Genomic DNA, 24,132 nt, shown 5'->3' on the forward strand with positions numbered 1-24,132 from the left:
ATCAATTTTTTAAGGCTATAGGGTATGATTGGTAGGAAATTTGATTATTATTTCTAGATGGTCAAGCAACAATATAGAGATTTCTTTGTTGGCTTGTGGTTAGTTAGTTTGCCATGAAGAGAGAATAATGTCTAATGCTTTTGATAAGAGCCCTTCATCAGAGAATAAGACGTGCTCTCCCCAAAATGTAAGATATTTCTTGATCCCTTGCTAAGCTAACACATTTCCAAATTTTCGGTTCTTATTGTAGAAAGCAGAATAACAGAAGGACAAGATGTCAGCTGTAACAGAAAGGTAACTGAGAACTAGTGAGACAGAAATTAATGCCCAAGACCACAGTGAGAATATGTCTGTGAGGACATGACTTGGGGGTAATGCATTTGTCTTACATAAAAGAGCAACCAGGCTTGTGCCATTTATACCAGATCCTGAACTACTGCCACTTAATCATCATCATCACCATCATTATTTAACGGCTGCTTTCCATGCTGGCATGGGTTGGACGGTTTCACTGGAACTGGTAAGCTGGAGAGCTGTACCCGGTTCCAGTTTGATTTGGCATGGTTTCTGCAGCTGGATGCCCTTCCTAATGCCAACCACTCCAAGAATGTAATGGATACTGTTACGTGCCACGAGCACGAGTGCCATTTACATAACACTGGAAGAGTGCCGTTTACATGACACTGGCAACGGCCACAACTGACTATGATTTCACTTGATTCGACAAGTCTTCTCAATACAGCATCACCAAAGGTCTCAGTCACTTGTCATCACCTCCGTGAGGCCCAAACTATCCCTGACTTCACATAATAAACCAAGAAAATAAAAGATGGGGTGCCATTATTTTTAATATTTCTAACATCAGAAATAACCGCAGCGGAATTAATAATAGTGATTATGACAAAACAAACATTGGGGTTAGCTAACATTTTTTAGTTGGGCTTTAGTAGAGGTAGATTCAAGCAGATGAGCAGGGAAAGAGTTCCATACAAGTTTATAAGTCTCCGTCAGAGGTGTTAGGTATGGTCATCATGTCATAAATACCTTATTTTCTGGAGTACAAATGAAATTTTTTAGACCAAAATTTACAGCCAGGAGTGGCTGTGTGGTAAGTAGCTTGCTTACCAACCACATGGTTCTATGTTCATTCCCACTGGCACCTTGGGCAAGTGTCTTCTACTATAGCCTTGGGCCGACCAAAGTCTTGTGAGTGGATTTGGTAGATGGAAACTGAAAGAAGCCTGTCGTATATATGTATGTATGTGTGTGTGTGTGTGCGTGTGTGTATGTTTGTCCCCCTAACATCACTTGACAACCAATGCTGGTGTGTTTACATCCCCATAACTTAGCGGTTCAGCAAAAGAGACCGAAAGAATAAGTACTAGGCTTCCAAAGAATAAGTCCTGGGGTTGATTTGCTCAACTAAAGGCGGTCCACCAGCATGGCCGCAGTCAAATGACTGAAACAAGTAAAAGAGAGGGAGCCAAAACATGTAGGTCAACTTATACAGCAAGATGACTTTAGAAGACCAAAAATTCCATGTGAAATGCAGCAAGAGTTGGAAAGATAATGATGTTTGAATGTTTACACTATACACAACATAAATTTGTATGTTGGAAAATACATTACACAAGACCTAGTGTGCAGACTCACTGCCATTTTGTTTTTTGTTAATCCTTGGGTTAGCTAAGTTTTGTTGTAAATACTATACAGTTAGAACTATGTCATCCAATGTATTCTTCCTCTTTTAAGATGGTAGGGTGGGATTTGAGGGAGATTTGTCTACTATTTCTAGCAGATAGGTGTGACAACACAGAGGCTTCTTTGCTGCTTTGTGCAGTTTATGGTAAACAGAAATGGTTTGCCCTTATATTTGTAAAGACAGAAGCAAACATACAGGATGGAGAGAGACAGACAGAAGAGAGAGATACAATACCTGCTGCCACCTTGGGCTGATTAGCAACATACCCAACAGTTCTTCCATTCATCCTTGCAAATCCCACAACAATGTTTTTGGCATAATTTGGCATAATCTCAAAGAAATCCTGTTCATCAACAATCTGGCAAGTAAATCAAAACATAATTAACTCCACCTTTGCACATGTTGAACTCATCATCCATCAGAAAATCAATTACACATGTGAGTGTGTGTGTGTGTACGTGCATGCATGCATGCAGTGCATGGTTCGTGTATGTGCACAGGTGTGAATGCAGGTGTGTATGGACATGCATTTGTGTGCACACACATGTGCATTTGTTTGCATGAGAGTGTATGTATGCAAGTGTGTTTGCATGCAAGAATGTGTTTGCGTGCATGTGTGATATTGTGTGTGTGTATGTTGTCTCCATGCGTGTGTTTGCATACATGTGTGCATGCATGCAGTATGTGTTATGTGCATGTGCACAGGCATGCGTGCAAGTGTGCACATACATGTGCATGCTAGCATGAGAGTGTATGCATGCATATTTGGATGCAAGCATGTGCAAGTGTTTGCTTGCATGTGTGCGATTGTGTGTGCATGATAAAAAGAGAGAAATCAAAGGAAGTGATTAGCGTTGGAGAATGAGCAAAAGTTATGGTTAATGAAAGAGAGAGAGAGAGAAAAAAGGAGAGAAGAGAGAGAGAAAGGTCAGAAGTCGATAGGAATACATAAGAAGAGGAAAACGTGGGAGAAAGAATGATTTTCTCTCTTTTTATTGTTACTTGGAATTGAACAATCGGGTGGAGTGAAAATGAAAAAAAATTGTGGAAACTGAAAATGCGTGAGGGCTAAAATGTTGCTATATTTAATTACTAGAAAAATACTAAATTTTTATTGATCAATCAAGGGCATTTACTACCTCAAGCCCCCTAGACTCGGAAAATGGGGGACTGCAGCAAATTTTTTAGAATAGCGGAGTTTTAGGGAGCAAATGCCTTTGACTGGTTTAAGTGAAAATTGAGCATTTTTTTAGTAATAATATATAGCAAGATTCTAGACCTCAGGCGTTTTCAATTTCCACAATTTTTTTTTATTTTCACTCCACCTTAGATTACACAGTCTATATACCCACACACACATTTAGGGTGTTAGGGTGGAGAGAAAATAAAAAAAATTTCTGCCAGGTACATCAAGTTAATCAAATACTTATCATACAAGAGTCTCCTTCTGGTTTATAACAGTATTCTGTCTGTCTGGGTCTTTCTGCCTGCCTACCTGCCTGCCTGTGTCTGTCTTTTTCCCTGTCTGCTTGTGTCTGTTTGACTGTTTGTCTGTCTCTCTGTCTGTCTGTCTCTGTCTCTCCCTCTCTCTGTCTCACTCTGCCTGTCTCTCTCTCTCTCTCTCTCTCTCTCTCTCTCTCTCTCTCTCTCTCTCTCTCTCTGTTTCTGTCTGTCTCTGTCTGCCTGCATGCATGCATGTTTTTCTACATATTTCAGTCATTGGACTGTGGCCATACTGGAGCACTGCCGTTAAGTCAAAATAATATATCGTCATCATTTAACATCCATGTTTCAAGTGTGTGTGTGTGTGTGTACGCGTGCGTGTGAGGGTGCATGGTTGAGTGGTTAAGGTATTTAGCTCCTTGTCATAAGGTTCTGAGTTCAATTCCAGGGGGAAAATTGTTGTATCCTTAAGCAAAACTCATTATTTTACATTGCTCCACTTCACTCAGCTGGCAAAAATGAGTTGTACCTGTAATTCAAAAGGGGCCAGCATTGTCACATTCTGTGTCATGTTGAATCTCCCTGAGAACTACATTAACTGTATGCATGTCTGTGGAGTACTCAGCCACTTGCATGTTAATTTCATAAGCAGGCTGTTCTGCTGATCGGATCAACTGGAATGCTTGTCATCATAAGCAACAGAGTGCCAGTTCCATTCATACATACATACATACATATATATATATATATATATATATATATATATATATATATACACACACACACATGTATGTATATGCACGCCCACACACTACACACAATTCCAATGAGTAGGCATACACGAAAGCATTACATGAAAGCAAAGTTTTAACATAAAGTAAACTCAAAAAACATGCCTCGTTTGATAATTAATTTAAATCAAAGCTCTTAAAACTTACAACAAACATGAACAACGCCCACATTAAAACAAATACCAAGTTTGGCATAGAAAAACATTCATATAAACACACATATATATTTTTTTTTTATGAGTAAGTGAAAGAAGAGCAAAATACTACGAACTATTGATATAGATCAGGTGGAGTCTGCTTATCTGGATGAATTAAGTCTTAAGTAAACAATTGATGATGCAGATTGTGGGCATTAAATGTACGCTATGTTATCTTGATGGAGACTTGAATGAATACACAACTTATTTTGACTTTTACTTACTCCCAGAATGACATCCTTGATATCATAGGCTGCTGTAGACTCAAGTGGTACAACTGTATCAAGGCCTTTGACAAGTCGGTCTCTGTTAGAAATATAAAAAGATGAAAAATTTACCCTTTACTTACTAGTAAATGTAAGGATAAACAAGTTACGCAGGTCAATATACAAAGTGTATTAAATACATGAGAATAGGCGCAGGAGTGGCTGTGTGGTAAGTAGCTTGCTAACCAACCACATGGTTCCGGGTTCAGTCCCACTGCGTGGCACCTTGGGCAAGTGTCTTCTGCTATAGCCCCGGGCCGACCAATGCCTTGTGAGTGGATTTGGTAGAAGGAAACTGAAAGAAGCCTGTCGTATATATGTATATATATATAAGTGTGTGTGTATATGTTTGTGTGTCTGTGTTTGTCCTCCCAGCATTGCTTGACAACCGATGCTGGTGTGTTTACATCCCCGTCACTTAGCGGTTCGGCAAAAGAGACCGATAGAATAAGTACTGGGCTTAGAAAGAATAAGTCCCGGGGTCGATTTGCTCGACTAAAGGCGGTGCTCCAGCATGGCCGCAGTCAAATGACTGAAACAAGTAAAAGAGAAAGAGATATAAAAAAATGTCTGTATGATTACATACAAAAAGGTCTGACTTACACCGAATAGAAATGATATTAAGAATTAAAGGGGTGGAAGAAAAGTATTACAAATCCAACAGCTGTTTCTGGAGGCTCAGTGGTCCAAAATAATATTTGTAGATGGATTCCATCGTCGGAAGAGACAAGCCTCCATCTTCAGGGAAGAGATAACTTGCTTATCCTTACATCTACTTCTCTATGTGCTCACGTTTAAACCTCTTGAGCATTACTAAGTGTATTCTATACACAGAGAATATTTGATACTCATCTATGAACCTTTACTTACGATATTTCTATTGAAATTTACTGCTTTCGTTTCAATTAGTTTACATGTTTGGAACATCCTTATCATCATTGTCATTTAACATCCGCTTTCCATGCTGGCATGGGTTGGATGGTGAGCCAGGAAGCAGCACCAGGCTCCAACCTGATCTGGCAAGGTTTCTAAAGCTGGATACCCATCCTAACACCAACCACTCTGAGAGTGTAGTGGTTTGCGTTTAGAGCATTTTAAAACATGAATTTGGAGTCACAGAACTTGGGGTTGTCTTAAGCAGGCTCTTTTATCTTTTGTCTCAGTCGCTGGACTGCAGCCATACTGGGGCACTACCTTAAAGAGTTTTAGTCAAGCAAATCAACTTCACTATTAGTGTTTTTTTTAAAGTCTGGTACTTATTCTATCAGTCATCTTTTGGCGAAGTGCTAAGATGCAGGGATGTAAACAAACCCACACCAGTTGTCAAACAAAGGCACACACACATACATACAAAGGACTTCCTCACAGTTTCAGTCTACCAAATCCACCCACAAGGCACTGATTGACTCAAGGCCATAGTAGAAGACCCTTTCCCCAGGTGCTATGCAGTGGGACTGAACCTAAAACCAAGTGGTTCCAGAGCATGCAACTTAACCACACAGCCAAGCTTGCACCTATAAAAAGATGAAAGTGACAGTTAATCTCAGCAGGATTTGAACTCAGAACTTAAAGAGATGGGATGAATGCCACTAAAAATTTTATCTGATGCATTAACAATTCTGCCAGCTTGCCACTTTATACTAGTTGCTATCAAAATGGTTAAAAGCAAGCCAAAAAACAGAAAATACACTTCAACCGGCAATAAAGGAATTCTCATGTCAAGCAAAAATAAAATAGAAACAGGAACTGTAAGAAGCTATTATTGGAAATGTAATATTGCATGGCATTGAAACAGGAGTAGTAAATATAATGGATTAACAGAGTAGAATGTGTTAAGAATGGTCTGATCTATTGGATGCGTCATTAAGAAATTGAGTTCTCTCTTTGGTTCAAAGCAGTGACAAATTAAAAATATTTAATTCTCCCAGGTCATAAGGAACCCTAATAGATTACTGATTAAGTTCCCGTTTCCTAAAAATTAACTAAATGTGATATAAAATTTCTCAATGGTGAGAGTTCATGAACACAAAATTATTTAGCTTAAATATGAAACAAAATGCTTGCAGTGGACTTGAACTCAAAATCTGAGTTTATATTGGGTTCTCAAAAAAATTTATTTGGTTTTGTTTTTTTGTTTTTTTTTTCCTTTGGCACTGTCGTCATATGTCTGAAAAATGGTAAATCATCATCATCCTCATCGTTGTTTAATGTCTGATTTCCATGCTGGCATGGGTTGGAAAGTTTGAGGACTGGCTCCAATCTGATCTGGCAAAGTTTCTACAGCTGGATGTCCTTCCTAATGCCAACCACACCGAGATTGTAGTGGGTGCTTTTACATGCCACCAGCATGAGGACCAGTTAGGCGGTTCTGGCAATGACCATGCTCAAAAGGTGATTTTTACGTGCTACCTGCATGGGAGCCAGTCTGTCGGCACTGGCAATGACCACGCTCGAATGTTGTTTTTCATGTGCCACCAGCACGTGCCGGTAAGGCGACACTGGCAACGATCACGCTCAAATAGTGAATTTCAAAAACAATAAACAAAAGATAGAAAGGAAAAATAGAGGTAAAAAAAAATGGACGATGATAAATATTTTCCATGTTAATTCAAATAACACTGGAAAAGTTTAACATATATGGGTGGGAGAAGAACAAATCCTCATCATCATTTAACGTCCGTTTTCCATGCTGGTATGGGTTGGACGGTTTGAATGGGGACTGGCAAGCCAGGTGGCCTCACCGGGCTCAAATCTGATCTGGCAATGTTTCTACAGCTGGATGCCCTTCCTAACGCCAGAGTGTAGTGGGTGCTTTTTACATGCCACCAGCACGGGAGCCAGTCAGGCGGCAATGGCATCGGTCATGTTCAGATGGTGCTTTTTACATGCTACCAGCACAGGAGCCAGTCAGGGCAGTGGGGGCTGGCATGGACCACGTAAATGTATCTGACAACCCAATGCATCAATACCTTATCCGCTTTCAGTTTATACATTCTTCTCATTTTTGATCCATTGATGAAATATCATGAAACAACATTGCTTGGAAATCTAGATCGCCAAAAAAATAGACAAAAAGAAGCAGTCAAACTTACGGAGAATCTTCACATTTGCGGATAGGAGAAGGTTTCAAGTTGCTGGGTGGCAAGAAGTTCATGAAATTTCTTAACTCTTTCAGGGCAACAACATCATTTTCAAATGCAAGATGGGCAACACCTGAAAAACAAACAATTTTACTTTTTACAATCTTGACAACATAATTATAAAAGCATATTTTTACAATCACTAAATTATAAATTATAAAAACATATTTTTATAATCACTAACGAAAAAAATAAAAACCTGGAAGAAAAAAAAAAGGAAATAATAAAAGCCGCCAACTATTTTAATGAAATGACCCAATTATGCATGTAGACTTAATCAGAAATGTAGTCGGAAGCTAAGTCGATGGATTTACTTGATAAGGAGGGAATGTAATGCAAGCATGTTTTTAAAAATATTTACAACTCCTACCAAACGTGTTGAGTGCTACTCTCATTTATTCACTCATTGAACATCCACTTTTCCATGCTTGCGTAGGCTGGATAGAGTCTATTTGAGGCAAATTTTGTACAGCTGGATGCCCTTCCTGTCATCAACCCTCGCTTGTTTATAAGCAAAGTAATATTTTCCAAAGACTCGACATGATTTTGCAAAATATTGGAAATGAATAACACTACCCGTGTGACCATGACATTCCTTCACAGCTATCATACAGTGTCAAGACAAGGAGACAGAGGCAATGACTAGTAACTGAGACCTTTGGCGTTAGGCTGTGCTTGAGAAGACGCATCAAGTCAAGTGAAATCATTGTGACCAAGGCCGGGGGGCACGTAAAAAGCACCTTTCAAACATTGGGCCACATGGAGGCAAAGTAGCCAATGCTGGGGGCACATGAAAAGATCCTTTCCAGTGTTAGGCCTCACAGAGGCAATAACAAATGACCAAGACCTTTGGCATTATGTTGTGCTTGAGAAGAAAACCCATCAAGCAAAGCAAAATCACAGTCATGGCAGATACTAGCATCACACAAATGGCACCCGTGGGAGTGGCATGTAAAAGCACCCATTATACTCTGAGTGGTTGGCATTAGGAAGGGCATCTAGCTGTAGAAACCATACCAAATCAGACTGGAGTTGGGTGCCGCCTTCCAGCTTGCCAGCCCTGGTCAAACTGCCCAACCCATGCCAGCATGGACAAGACTTTAAATGACGATGATAGTGTGTGTGTGTGTGTGTGTGTAAATTTGTATTGTGCACGTGTGAGTGAGATTGTGTGTGCTTGTCAGTCAATCTGTTAGAAATAGCAGCCAAATTTCACTCAAATCCCACCCATAGTATCTTCGCAAATGGAAGGACATATAACAATGTAATCCTAAATACACTATATCTGGAAAAAAAGATGGGATAGTCACACTTGGAAAGAATTTGACAACAGTTCAGCTCAGTCAGGGTTGACATCAGGATAAATGGCAATAGCAAAGTGTGAATTTGGTAGCCTGTGTCCTGCTACTGGTGCCACATATATACATGTACACATATAATTAAACATAGATTATAGGGCAGGCATGGCTGTGTTGTTAAGAAGCTTGCTTTGCAACTGAGAGATTTTGAATTCAATCTCACTGCACAGCACCTTGGACAAGTGTTTTCTACTGTACTCCTGGGAATCAATGTCTTGCAAATGAATTTGGCACACAGAAACTGTGCAGAAGCCTCTTCCACACACACACACACACACACACATGCTCTCTTATACACACACGCGCGCACCTTCGTTTTGGGATCACCACTACTTTATTATCTCCCTTTCTTCCTAGCTCTCCTGTGTGACCCCTCTGTCCAGCATTCGCCATGATAGATCGCTAGCCACTACACATTATTTTCTCTCCTTGTTTCTTTCTGTGGAACAGCATAGGCTCGAAACATTAAAGACCTCTTCATTTCCCAAGCATTAAACTAATACATCAGTTTGTTGTCTACACCACCTGTCTTTGTCTTTTGTTTTTTTCGTGAATTTACATATACGTACACACTAGCTTGGCTAGGGGATGGTAGGAGTGGTCCATCCTGGGCAGCACTTTTAAAGGGGCGGCACTTTTGGGTCTACTATACACAATATGTGGTTTTCTGTGGGGCCTGGGAGCGGCAAATGGAAGGGCTGCCCCAGATGGCACACTCTCTAGCTACACTAGTTTACATACATGTGTGTGTGTGTGTGTGTGTGCTTGCATATGAATGTGTTTGCTACCCCCACCCCCATTAGTTGAGTGTTGGTTCATTTACATCCCCATAACTTAGCAGTTTCAACAAACAAGACCAACAGAATAAGTACCAGACTTAATAATTACTGGGGTTGATTTGTTTTCACTAAACCTTTCAAGGTAGTGCCCCAGTATGACTGTAGTTCTATGAAAGAAACAAAGAAAAAGATATCCACATATGTATGCACATACAATGAACTTGGTGTGTATATATTCTTTTACACCTTCTTTTATTTGTTTCAGTCATTTGACTGCGGCCATGCTGGAGTACTGCCTTTAGTCGAACAAATCGACCCCAGGACTTATTCTTTGTAAGCCTATTCTATTGGCTTCTTTTGCTGAACCACTAAGTTACGGGGACATAAACACACCAGCATTGGTTGTCAAGCAATGGTGTGTGTGGGGGGGGGGGGTAAAACAGACACATACATTATATATATATATATATATATATATATACGACAGGCTTCTTTCTGTTTCCGTCTAATAAATCCACTCAGAAGGCTTTGGTCAGCTCAAGGCTATAGCAGAAGACACTTGCCCAAGATGCCATGCAGTGGAACTGAACCCGGAACCATGTAGTTGGAGAGCAAGCTACTTACCACACAATCACTCCTGCACCTATATATACACACACACACACACACACACATACATACATACAATTGTACATACAGGTTCTACAACATTAATTTCAAAGCAATTGGTATGAGACCCAAAATATATAGGTTAGGGATATAGTTGAAACTACTGCCTCGATTATACGCCCAGTATGTGTTTTATAAGCATATATTGATCCACAAGGGATGAAAGTCAAAGTCAACCCCAGTGAGACTTGCATTCACACTGTAGAAGAATGAAATAATATATTGTAAAGTATTTAATCTCCTGTTCTCCTATTACAGTCATCAGCCAACCTTATTTCCTTTGCTATATACTGAAAGCTAGTCACTAATGGAGTTTAGCACTTTTGTGTGAATTTAGACAATGCCAAATGTTTTTGTTTTTAGGCAGAGGCATGGCTGTGTGGTAAGGTGTTTGCTTTTCAACCACATAGTTCCAAGTTCAGTCCCACTGTGGGGAACTTTGGGCAAGCATTTTTTGCTGTAGCCTGAGGCCAATCGAAGCCTTATGAGAGGATGTGGTGCATGGAGACTGAAAGAATTGTGTATAAAACATGCGTATGTGATTGTCTTTGTATCTCTTTGTCTTGAAAACAGGTGAGGGTTAGTGACAGGAATGGCATCCAGCCATAAAAAATATGCTTTAAATAAACTCCATCAGATCCATGCAAGCATAGAAAAGTAAATGTTAAATGATGATGAATGTAGGCAAACCAAAAAATATTGGATTCTTCTTCAACTCGAAGCTAACAGTGGTTGGCTACAGATATTTTCAAAGGCATTTCAATCATGAACATCCCATTTCTTTTTAAGCAAAATGAATTGATTCAATGTCTCCTCTTTTATTACAATGGAGTTATGATTTGAGAGAAACCTGGTTGCTATTTCTAGCAAGCCAAACAACCATGTAGACATTCCCTCACTGGCTTGTAAATCTAAATGGTGAACAGACAGCACCATTTGATATATTCCAGCTGCAATCAAAAATTAAACATAGATGATAAGTTTGAGAAAAAAATAACCTATTGCGTGCATGTGTGTGTGTGTGTGTGTGTGTGTGAGTGTATCTAACAGCAATACCTGTGATGATAGAGGGTTCAAACTATGCCTGCTTTTGCCTTTTCTTTAGAGTAAACTGGTGGTGAGGAGAGAATTGCAGGTATGAGCAACTGGTGGGGCTCCATAAAAGTGCCTTGAAGAGGAATTTTTCCATGTACCAGCCTATGATTTCTTGAGACAAACAGAGGCTCATATATAACTTCATATACCCACACATCCTATCCAATCATCTGTACCACCTATATATATATATATATCCTGGTGAATTGAAGGTATCCCCCAACTCATCTAATTCACCATCCTCTCTACCTCTCCCCCTCTATCTCTCTCTCCTCCTCCTCTATCTCTCCCTCCTCCTCCTCACTCTCTACCTCTCCTCTTCTATCTCTCCCTCTCTCTCTCTATCTCTCTCCCTCTCTATACATATATCTCTCCATCTCTCCTCTACTGCAAGACCTGTTTCTGTTTTATCAGACTCTAACCACTCATCACCCAGCACAAAGCCACCATCCTCAATACTACTGCCTCTCATTAAAGGGTTTTGTGTCTGGCAAGTTACTTGGTGACATCACTGGTGCTGGTGCCATCTAAAAAGCACCCAGTACACTCTGTAAAGTGGTTAGCACTAGGAAAGGTATCCTGCTGCAGAAACTATGCCAAAGCAGATAAAAGAGTTTGGCACAGTCTTCTAGCTTGTCAGCTCTTGTCAAACTATCCATCTCATGCCAAGATGGAAAAAAACAAAAAACAAATGTTAAATGACGGTGATACATGCATACATAGACACACACTTCATCAACCATCCATCTTCTGTGCCTGCTATTTCTGTGAAGGTTATGGAGAGCAGATTCCTCAGACACCTCCTTCATAAAGTCCTACCAAGAGCAACCATCAGACTTCCAGCTGGATTCCAAAGAGTGACCAACTGAGACTCTGGGTATTACCCAGCTATTCCATTCTTCGTCTATAGCTAGGTCTCCCACACCAGGTGGCTCAGCTCAAGGAATCGATCTTGCTAATTTTTTTTTTTTCTATGACAGTCGAATCACATGTCCTGTAGAACCAGTTCTGTAGCCACCCATCATTTTTACAACCCCTTGAGCTCTGCTGGAAACGAAGGAATGAGGACTATTATGGTAGTATTCCACAACTGCATGGCTTACTTGCCATCAACTCCCACTTGTTTTTTCAGTAAGGTATTCTTTAATTCATCTGGTCTTTAAAGACAACAAAGCATGTGAGTGTTGGGACATTTTGTTTAGAAAAGGTTTAAACACTGTTAACATTTTCATTGAAAATGGTGTGGAAATGGATGCTCATACATTGTGTGTGTGTGTGTGTGTGTGTGCGCGCACACATTTCTTCACAAGAATCAAATATAGCGTATGCATATAGGTATGGAATGGAAAACTAAAAATATTTTCTCAGAAAGTCAAAAAGTAAAGATTCGATTCCTTGAGAGAAAAAAAAAAGTAAATAATCACATGACAAAGCAAAGACAGAATAAATGAATAAATAAATTTATATATAGATAGAGACAGACAGACAGACAGAGCACAGCAGGAAAATATAGGAACAAAACAAAAAGAAGAATAGATGAAGGGGTGTGTGCGTGTACACACACACACACCACACACAAAATAAAAACTTCAGTGTCTGAAATAAGTAAATAAAACTGTCGGCACTGACATGAAGAGTATCAAGGATAATTACTGCAATTTATGAAGAACACAATAAATAAATAAATAAATGAAAATGATACAGAATTTAACAAGAAAAAAAATAAATTCAGACATATTTCCTGATTCACAAATTCTCTAAGACCCCAAAATCTTTCTTCTCTCAGGGAAGAAAATATGTGCACCAGATCTGTATCTAAGTTGTTTAGACTTGCCTAAATTTTTGCCATTGATATTGGTTACAGATTAGAGATTAGGATAAGCATGGTTTCAGAACTACCACAGAAATCTCTTAAACTCTAACTGCTTCCACACACACACACACACAAACAGGGATATCAAACAAATGGTTATCTGATAGCACATGGGAGAACTGCTACTGCCACTACTGTTGGATTTCAACTCTGTTATCTCAAAAAACAAGGTAAGCCCACTCTAACATATGGAGCTGATAATGACAAGTAGCTGAGAATAGATCAGAATTGTTGAGTAAGACTGTTGAAGAAAGATGTAAAGGAGAGAGAGTGATCTCTCTCTCCTTTACATCTTTCATTTGTTGTTGCCCCAGTCCTACCTCAAAAAACAAAACCAGTTAATGGAAAACTTATCGTTCATTCCTTTGAGGTGATTAAAATAAACGTTACTCAAGTACTGGGGGCGAATTCAATGACTGACACCACTCCTGCAAAATTTCTGGCCTTGTGCTTAGGGTAAGTATAATAACGGATTGTGGTTTAGGAACAAGGCTTGAAATTCTGAGGGTAGCAGTATCAGTCAATTAAGAATGGGTCCAAATTTTGGCACAAGGTGAGCAATGTTAGGGGAAGGAGGTTAATTACATTAACCTTTTCATCCTTTCAAGGTCAATAAAATAAAGTACCAAAGTTGACCATGGCAGGGTTTGAACTTAGAATGTAAAAAGCCAGAAGAAATGCTGCTAAACATTTTGTCTGACACACTAATGATTGTGCCAGATCACCACCTTATTAGAATAATAATAATAATAATAATAATAATAATAATAATAAATACCTTGATGCAGTACCAGGCAGTGGCTCTCGTGGCTTCTGATCTTAACTAATTGAAAGTGTTATGTACATTGTTTTGTCTTGGTATAAAAAACGGACTACAGCAAATATTCTGCTCAATACCACAGATTTGCTTGTCAGTTGTTTGACCTTAACCAGTTGAGCATGTCCCTTAGTGGCTGACGATATGTGCATCTCTGATCACAAGCAGAAGTAGTGGGGGAGTATCATAGCCATGTGTTGAGAGGTTTGAATAATTCACCTCTGGAAACATGGGTGTTTCATTCAACATCCTTAAACAACCCTTATTCAAGGACCATTTGAGCAGGTTGGGCTACTTGACCTGAAGAAAATTCTGAGTCCCACCTGCAAGGTCATGCACTGTTTATCTTGATACGAGATGACCATATCGCACACATATGATTGTGATGCATGTACCTAGTGTACCCTTATCAGACGGGTAGTCATGATAGGTATACTGGGATTCATATATTTTACCCCAGTGTCACTTTGATGGCATTCACTGCTCTCTCACTCAATAATAATGGTCACTCCTGTTGGTTTCAAAGCCTCTCCCTCAGAGTGAAAGCAGACTGTATGAGTGCAAACAGCCATGCTACATGGCAATGAAAAACAGGGGCTGTAACTGCGAAGGACATGAGTAAACTTGTAAGAAATGAAGATGCTATGCTTTGCTAGATGTGCAATGTCAGTGTGCATGTACGAAAGAGTGTAAGCATCTTGAGAGAAAAGTTGGGCATAAGAGGCATCAAATGTGGTGTGCAAGAGAGACAACTCCACATGCAGGGTACCCCAAAAGTAGATTTACAGTTATTCAACTATCTCTTTCACATTCATATATTAACATTTTAAATCTTTATTAAAAAATATGAAACCATTATTCTATGCTAATTTAGTCAATTTTGTCAAGCTCCCTTTTCAGTCTGTAAGATAGAAATTTAAATGTAATAAAATATTTTAAAAGAAATTTAAAATGCCTTCGTTATAACTGTAAACCTACTTTTGAGCCACCCTGTATATATGTATATGTATATATGTATATATATATATATATATATATATATATATATATATATAGGAGCTTGCTTCTTAACTACATGGTTTCGGGTTCAGTCCCACTGCGTGGCACTTTGGGTAGGTGTCTTCCGCTATAGCCCCGAACCAACCGGAGCTTTGTGATTAAATTCGGTAGACGGGAGTTACTGCCATGTGTGTATGTGTGCGTATAGCTGCTCAGTGCCTCTCCGAAAGAGAGAGAGGGATATATATATATATATATATGCATGCATGTGTGTTACTACATTTTCCAATGTGTCCTTTCTGTTAGTGAGTGATCTGAAGGTAATTTGGCTGCTATATCCTAGTAGTCTAAATGTGTGTTTAAAGGCCATCCCTTGTTGGCTTACAGAAAACTTTACAGCTGTTGAGTATTCCCAGATTAGTCAGTCAAACAAAACTCATAAAAGGCATTCCACTCATGATAATCCTGTCAGCTGTACTTCAGAATTTATCTTCTTCATAAAAGCTTTCAAGATGGCAGAGTGTGATAGAGAGAAACATTTAGCTGCCTTTTACTTCAGTCACTCTTTTGTTTCCTGTAATAATAATTCTTAACTTAAGCACAGGCATGACTGCGTAGTAAGAAGTTTACTTCCTGATCATATGGTTCCACGTTCAGTCCAACTGCATGGCACCTTGGCTGAGTATAATTTTCTGTAGCACCAGGCCAACTAATATCTTGAGAGTGGATATGGAAGGCTGAAACTGAGAGTGTCTGTCATTACTTGGTGACACCGCTGGGGTTGGTGCCATGGAAAAAAAGCACCAATACTGGTGCCACATAAGCACCCAAAACACTCTGAAAAGTGACTGGTGTTAAGAAGGGCATCCTGCTGTAGAAATCCTACCAAAGCAGATGATGGAGCCTGATGCAGATATCTGGACTTGCCAGCTCCTTTCAAACTGTCCAACCCATGCCAGCATGGAAAACAGACAATAAATGATGATGATTATATATATATATATATATATATATATATATATACACACGCTCACACACATGCATGCATGCATGTGTCTCCTTGTCATGACATCATGGTAATTGTAAATGATTGTCAATATTGTACAAGCAGTTTCATTCATTTCCAATATGCCTGGAGATGGGGAAACAGGTGAGGTTTGGTGGCAGGAAAGGCATCCGGCCATAGAAAAACTCTATCCAACCCATGCATTCATGAAACAGTGAACATTAGAATGATGATGACACAAGGCAACAAACACATTGAGGATTTTGGCTGGGACTGTACCTGGAAGTACTCGACTGGTAAATTATTATATTGACATTAGAAGGATTAAAAGGCAAAGTTGGCCTTGGTAGGATTTGAACTCAGTGTGTAAAGCAACAGAATAAATACTGCAAGACATATTGCTTGATGTTCTAATGATTCTGCCATCTGATAACAATAATAATCCTTTCTATTATAGGCACAAAGCCTGAAATTTGGGGGAAGAAGGCTAGTTGATTACATCACCCCTAGTACATGACTGCTACTTAATTTATCAACTCTGAAAGGATGAAAGGCAAAGTTGACCTCGGCAGAATTTGAACTCAGAACATAAAGATGGATGAAATGCCACTAAGCATTTTACCTGGCATAGTAATGACTCTTCCAGCTCACTGCCTCTAATTTAACAATCCTTTTTATTCTGGACACAAGGCCTGAAATTTGGGAAGAGGGGGGCAAGTTGATTAGATCAAGCCCTGTATGCAACTGGCACTTGATTGACCCTGAAAGGATTCAGACAAAGTTGACCTCGGCAGATTTTGAACTCAGAACATAAAGACATACGAAATACTACTAAGCATTTTGCCCAGCATGCTAACGATTCTGCCAGCTCGCTGCCTTTAATCTAACAATAATGAAGATAACCAAGATTGTTAATAGATGAAACAGAATGGCTAATCGATTCCTGTATGCAACTGGTACTTAATTGATCGACCCTGAAAGGATGAAAAGCAAAGTCGACCTCAGCAGATTTTGAACTCAGAACATAAAGACAGACAAAATACCACTAAGCATTTCGCCCAGCATGCTAACAATTCTGCCAGCTCGCCACCTTTAATCTAACAATAATAAAGATAACCAAGATTGTTAATAGATGAAACAGAATGGCTAACAGTTTTCCTTACAAAGCTGACTGACTTTTGCAACACAGAAAAACATTCTTGCACAAAATTATGAAAGAAGGCTTCATGTGTATTAAATATGATAAACTTTGTACCACAGAACCAAAACTCAGACAGTTGGGTATCAAAGGAGTTAATCTACATTTTCACTAAAGTCACGTGTGAATCAGATGTATCTGCTTGGCCACAACTATCAGCTGAGCAAATACTTTAGCCCAGTTGTTCTTATCCTCCAATCAGCCATCCCTTTTCCCTATCATCACTCTTTTTTTTTCCTCCTCTGATAAACAAATTAAAATGATTACAGAAGTGAGATAAAATTACGTGCAAGAAAGCTAGCATTACTGACGTAAAGGATCTGTGGGGTTATTTTTATTTTATTTTTTTTTTCCTTTCACAACTCTTTGTACTTCCAGCCTTGCTACATGCATATATACATTCTTTTTTAATGAGTAGCAGAAATAACGGTAAAGCATCCTCACCATTTATAACATCCATGTTCTATGCTGGCATGGTTTGGATGGTCCAAGGCCTGCATAGAGCTCCAAGGTCTGCTTTGACATGATTTCTACAACTGGATGCCCTTCCTAACACCAACCGCTTTACAGCATTTACTGGGTGTTTTTTTTTTTTTTGGTGCCATCAGGCAACTCACAGAACTACAAACCCTGGGTAAAGCTGTAAAATCTGGGTAGGGTTGAAGGGTGGATGAGCAATAAACCACAAGCTAAGGAAGATAAAAGGATGCAGAAGGGAGGATGGGCATGGCAAGAATAGTAATGGTGATACAGTTGATAAGGAGAAGACAAGAGAGGTAGATGGCATAGTTGGAAAGTCTGCAGAAGTTGTCTACAAGTATTTAATGAACATCCCTTTAAGCTGTGAGTTCAAATCTTTGCCTTTTATCCCAAGGTACCAACAAATATATTTGGGTTGAATTAATTGTTTATACACCTTCCCTTCAAAAATTTCTGGCTTTTTACGAATGTTAGAAATCAATATATATTTTGATGAAATAGATAAAAACCAGGTGGAGGTCCATAGAACTTTCTATAAATAAATTTGGTAGAAGGAAACTTAAAGAAGCCTATCACGTGTTTGTGCATGTGCGTATGAGGTTTGTGCATACACATACATCTGAGTGAGTGTTTGTGTGTTTGTACATGTGTGTGCATGCTTCCACATGTTGCTGCACATGTGTGTGTGTGTGCGCGCACGTGCATGCATGCTTATTTACTTCTCTGTCTTACAAAAGTCACAAGCTATGAGCAGTGTTGCCCTTTCTATCAACAAATCATCATCTGCCTGCTTCATACCTTTCTAAATTGTTTGAAATAAGAGATTTTTTCTTTGAAATACAAGTAAGAGTTAGTGATAGCGTAGGACATCTGACTACAAAGCAATGACTATAGGACATTCGACTATAAAACTTAATAACAAAGCCATGAAACCCATGCTAGCATGGGGAAAATGAACATTAAACAAATAAACATAAGGGACGTGCAAATGTGGGAAAAAGAGAAAGGGGTTGACATATTAACCAACAAATACATATACTTAAATACATAAACAGACATGGAGACATGAGACAAACAGACAGACATGGAAGCAGACCTACTTACCTGATACTGTTGTATGAGTTTTAGCACCACCAAGTTCCTCTTGGGTAACATCTTCATTCGTCACAGACTAAAAAACAAAATGATAAATACGTTATTTTTAAATTGTTTAAAACAAATTCAAAAACCATTTTTCGTTTTATTTTGCAACTTTTAGTTTTGTTTTTATAAATATTATTGTATCTGTTCTCATTGTCTAATTTCTAACAATTTGAACCGGTTACACACAGATTGATGTTAAGATGAGCGACATATTTAGAAGCCTGTTGAAGTACCTACCAACTAAAGAGTCAAAAAAGCTTGGGAATCTTCTTTGTCACTCTCTCACACACAGATCATTTTTACTGTCAATATTTTGTGGTGTATTTAGGCAAATACACTTAATTCTAAACAGCCCAGTTCACATAAGCAGGTTTGTCAAGAATAACCACCAGAGATCTTCAAGGAATGTTACTTGAGACACACTGACATCCAAACCATGTATATGGAGAACCTCACCTACTATGAAACCTGAACTGTCATAGGTGTGAGCATGTGAGAGTAAGCATGAATGTGTGTGTTTATGTGTATCAAAACTGACAGATTTATTTCCATTACCTTAAGCCTCAAAACATTGAGAACCAGTGATGATAACCAAACTCTGGCTACATGCCAAAAGCCAGCGTCCTTACCACTAGACATTACTCAGGGTATGCTCAATGGCCATAGCTGTCAAACACATACAAACACAGTAAAAAGACATGCTCCTTGATATCCTCAAATACTTTTCAGAAGAAAGTCCCTATTCACATAAGTCTTTAGCCTTCTCTCACTGAAAATGTATCCTTCTTGGACAATCAAATTTCAATGCTCCCCTTCCCCCACTCCTTCTCTACTATAAATCATATCACAGACTGGCTCTACTCTTCAGTAAACACCAGCCCAAACAAATCATTGTGATTAGGAATGAAATTGCTTTACAGGTCATATCAATCATGTCTGTAGATCTCCTCACAAAACCAAACCAATAACTTCTAAATGCAGAAATCTGTTTGATGATGATGCTACAACTACCATTATCATTACCACACCCACCCCCACCACCAATCTCTGCTGCTATTCTCAACATCACAACTATCTTCAGCCTCATCATCATCACTATTGCTATCATTATCCTTCCATTACAAGTAACACATGACCCACCCATCGTAATCCTTTCTCCATTTTCCTCACCATCACCACCATTCTCCACATTTATATTAATTTATCAATTATCAAATCAACATTATCCTTTCCCACTCAACTGACATGAAGATAAGAAACTTCAGGTTAATTCACTGACGAGTAAAGTCTGCCATACTCCTACCTCAGCATACATCCACTCACACCGACTTTTTTTGTTGGTTTTTTTAATCATGTTTAGGTAATTAAGCAGAAACTATTTCTTCACTAGATTCTTAGGATAACATAAAACAGTCTATAACTCCTTATCTATTTTGGTATGTTAATGATATAGACGTAGGGCACAGAAATCGGAACTGTGGAGTTACAGGGTGTGTTGTTGAATGCACTGGTCAGGACCAGTTTGAACAGGCCTATGAGAGAAGGTGAGTGAGCAGTAGGAAGGGCTGGAATCACGGAAGGGCAACAACTGTGACCTTTTGCAGGGATTCCAGCAATATGAAGCATCACAACTCAAGATTGTATAATCCTAAGATTGGAAACTGGGTTCAAAATTTTACAGCAGAACCAACTCCGTCAAAGACACCCACTGACCTGAAGGTGATTGTTGTTTTTGTTGTTATGTAACCCTGGTCAGATTTATAAGAGTAGCCTACAAGTATAGATACAGCCAGCTGAAGGATTTGGAGTAATTATTGGCATCTTATTCTTGTGTTATGCACAAGAACTAAACTAAAAGTTTGGTTGTCTGCATTTTCACTATTCTTACCCATTTATGTTATCCAAAGAACCTGGTGAAGAAATAGTGATATGTCATAATATCCTGATCACTCCTACATGTTTTTTTCACCAATCAACAAGTGTCCTGACAAACAGGATATGCCAGGGCAATTGGTCAACTATTATACATACCCTTAACCCTGCAGCATCTAAGCCAGCCATATCTGACCCAAATAATGTACCCATTGCATGTTTGAACATGAAACGGGTACAGTTTGAACTGGCCAGATCCAGCTATCCTAAACTCATTCTAAAAATTAAAAAATCACATCATTGAAATCCCAAAGCTATGAGACAATGCATGATTAATTAAAAACAATATGAACAAGAGCACTCAGAGAGTGCAAACCCCAACCAAGGCAACACCAACGTCCTCTTGATTAGCCAGAAATGATTTTTAAAATGAGAATATCTGAAATAAACTTGACTGCTCTCACAAATGAGAATACTAAAAATGAACCCAACCGCTCTCAAAATTTAAATTTTAAAAAATGGAAAAATAATCCAGAATCTTTGTCTGGTATCTGATCGATCCCAATGGTATTCATGGAATATAAAGGTGGCTGTAGAAAATTTAGTAATAGCAATACATTGTTTATCCTTATCTAATATTATAAGCCAAAGTTAACAAATTCACTATTCAAAATAGTTTCAAAAGTGGAGGTAATAATAACAAGTTCTACTCAGGAATTTTTAAATGAATAGCCCTTTTGGTTTTCTCTTCTCTTAAATTCCAGCCTTCCTTTAGTATTCCTGTTGTTTTAGATCAATGTATAGATGTGTGTATATATATATAAGTATACTGTAAACTGTTAATAATGCATGTATAATATATAATATATATATATTATAAAAATATGTTAGTGCTATTTAATTTCTGAACAGTTTTGTTGCTGTTTGTTTATGTAGTTTGATTTCTTTATCCATCAGTTTCTACTAAGATAGAGACATGAGTAAAATTAATAACAGAGAAACAAAAATAAAACATTGGAAACAGACAAAAGGGAGATAATGGAGAAAAATTTGAAAGTCAACGTAAGATCATAATCATGTAAAGAAAATATAACAAATAATCCAGCATCCTTGTCTGGTACCAGATCGATCCCAAAATCTAATCAGTCCGTGCCAGTCTTGAGGTCAAATATCCCTGAAAGTTTCGTCCAAATCCATCAAGCTATTCTTGAGATATCTTGTCTACAGACAAACAGACAAACACGACTGAAAACAATACCTCCACTTCCGCTAAGGCAGGCATAATAAATGAGTATTACACTTGACAGAGTAATCTCTGTAAATAAACTACAGATGTCAGAGAATGATAATTAAGGGTTCTACCCAAAATCTCATGTTTGTCTTCACCCTATGACACTATCATAACCTACATTTTGATTTAATGGACACTTGCTGACACAGATCTCTAATGATCACTTCAAATTCTAGTTGCTGTTGTTTAGCTCCAATCCACTCCTGATTACACAGGCTCATGATCAAAAACTATTCAACAGTTATCATCTTTGAATCAGGCATAATGGATCCAGGATTATATTATCCAATATGTCCTATCTTTCTAAAACTGCTCATATTTCCAGAGACAGTTACATTTTAAAATATATCTGTTAATGTTAATAGATACAAAATATCTATTGACATTAATATAAATACAGCAGAACATAGAATATGTTCTTAGAAATTGGAGCTGAGAATTCAATTCTCTTCAGATGTAACTCGACAGCCAAAAGTTACAAGATATTTGTATTCAAACCAAGTCAATTTGTTGTTTTTGTTTTTTATGGCCCCCAACCCAACCACTTCCTTTAAATGGAAGAAAATGTATTGTTGTTACCATTTTACTGGAACAAATTCTAATTTCTATAGCATGTAGTAGTTGAAAATTAGGTTTTCCTCTGTAACAGACACCAGTCTCATTATAGTAAATGCTCACAAAAAAAGTTGAACAAAAAATTTCCAGGCTAATAAAATGTGTGTCAATTATGACTGTCTTTTATTTGAAGAAGCAAGAATGAGGTACAGAGGGGTCCAATAGTAATATAAAAGGAGAGTAAGTCAGTCAACTCTCCAGCTTTTGTAATACAAGAATAAATCAACAATGCAGAGTCTATTATTTGCTTACAGCAATAAGATAAGTTTTTACATTCTTGAAAGAAGAGAGATTCCACAGTCACCTGACAGCCAAATTCCCTCAGCTCAAATTTATCTTGAAAAACAAAAAAAAAAGGACATAAAAAATTGTTGTAATCCCAACATTATTGACATTTCAAATCATGAAGCTTAGGGGCAGTCGATTTACGGCCATGGGCTGCATGCAGCCCATCACAGAGTTTTCTGCAATCTGTGGAAGCATTCAGCAAAAACATTTTCCAGCCACATGGTTCCAGGTTCAGTCCCACTGCACGGCACCTGGGGCAAGTGTCTTCTACTATAGCCTCGGGCCAACCAAAGCCTTCTGAGTGGAGTTGGTAGACAGAAACTGAAAGAAGCCTGTCATGTGTGTGTATGTGTGTGTGTGTGTGTGTGTTTGTGTGTCTGTGTTTGTCTCCCCTACCATCACTTGACAACCAATGTTGGTGTGTTTACATCCCCATAACTTCGCAGTTCAGCAAAAGAGATCGATAGAATAAGTACTAGACTTGCAAAGTTAAAGCCCTGGGGGGGGGTCGATCTGTTTGACTAAATGCAGTGCTCCAGCATGGCCACAGTCAAATGACTGAAACAAATTAAAGAATAAAAAAAAACAAAGAACACACAGTACAGTACTGCTTCTACTTCGCAGATTTTCATCTATCATGGAGGGTTGGAACGTAACACCCATGATAGTCAAGGGATTACTGTAATGGCTCAAACAGCTGCAACTCCCTGACTTGCAGAGATAAGACAACCAAATGAATAATTCATTGAACTAGCAGCTCATTGATCAGGATTTCAAATTTATTGTTTGAGCTTTGTTGTCTTACGGAGTACAACAGTTTATTATGAATTGCTTCAGTTCTGTGTTATTTGTTATTAACAACAATCTGATACCCAAGTCAATGGGAGATTTACAGTTTAAAATCTCTTGCCCTTGAAAAGCCTTATGGACTCCTTAACATGAATATATAGTTGAAATTAGTCTATGACATTGTCAGGTCATACATTGAGTTACATCAATAATACAAAACATTAAAAATAAAAGTTTATAATGATATGCAATAAAATTTCAAATTTACAGCATATAATAAGGAAAAAGAATATATTTCGATGCTGAATCATTTCAAGGAAA

General features: G+C 38.4%; 1 protein-coding gene across 1 annotated transcript in view; it reads right to left on the reverse strand.

The window, feature by feature from the left end:
- The window catches only part of LOC115222018 (propionyl-CoA carboxylase beta chain, mitochondrial), a 107,805-nt gene that overhangs the window by 16,392 nt on the left and 67,281 nt on the right, over positions 1-24,132 (reverse strand). The window contains exons 10-13 of the mRNA XM_029792131.2: positions 18,918-18,984; positions 7,492-7,612; positions 4,358-4,439; positions 1,937-2,060 (exon numbers count right to left, since the gene is read on the reverse strand). Coding sequence (XP_029647991.1) covers positions 1,937-2,060; positions 4,358-4,439; positions 7,492-7,612; positions 18,918-18,984 — 394 coding nt within the window. The remainder of the gene's footprint in view (positions 1-1,936; positions 2,061-4,357; positions 4,440-7,491; positions 7,613-18,917; positions 18,985-24,132) is intronic.

The sequence above is a fragment of the Octopus sinensis genome, linkage group LG19, assembly GCF_006345805.1.
Source record: "Octopus sinensis linkage group LG19, ASM634580v1, whole genome shotgun sequence".
Classification (NCBI taxonomy): Eukaryota; Metazoa; Mollusca; class Cephalopoda; order Octopoda; family Octopodidae; genus Octopus; species Octopus sinensis.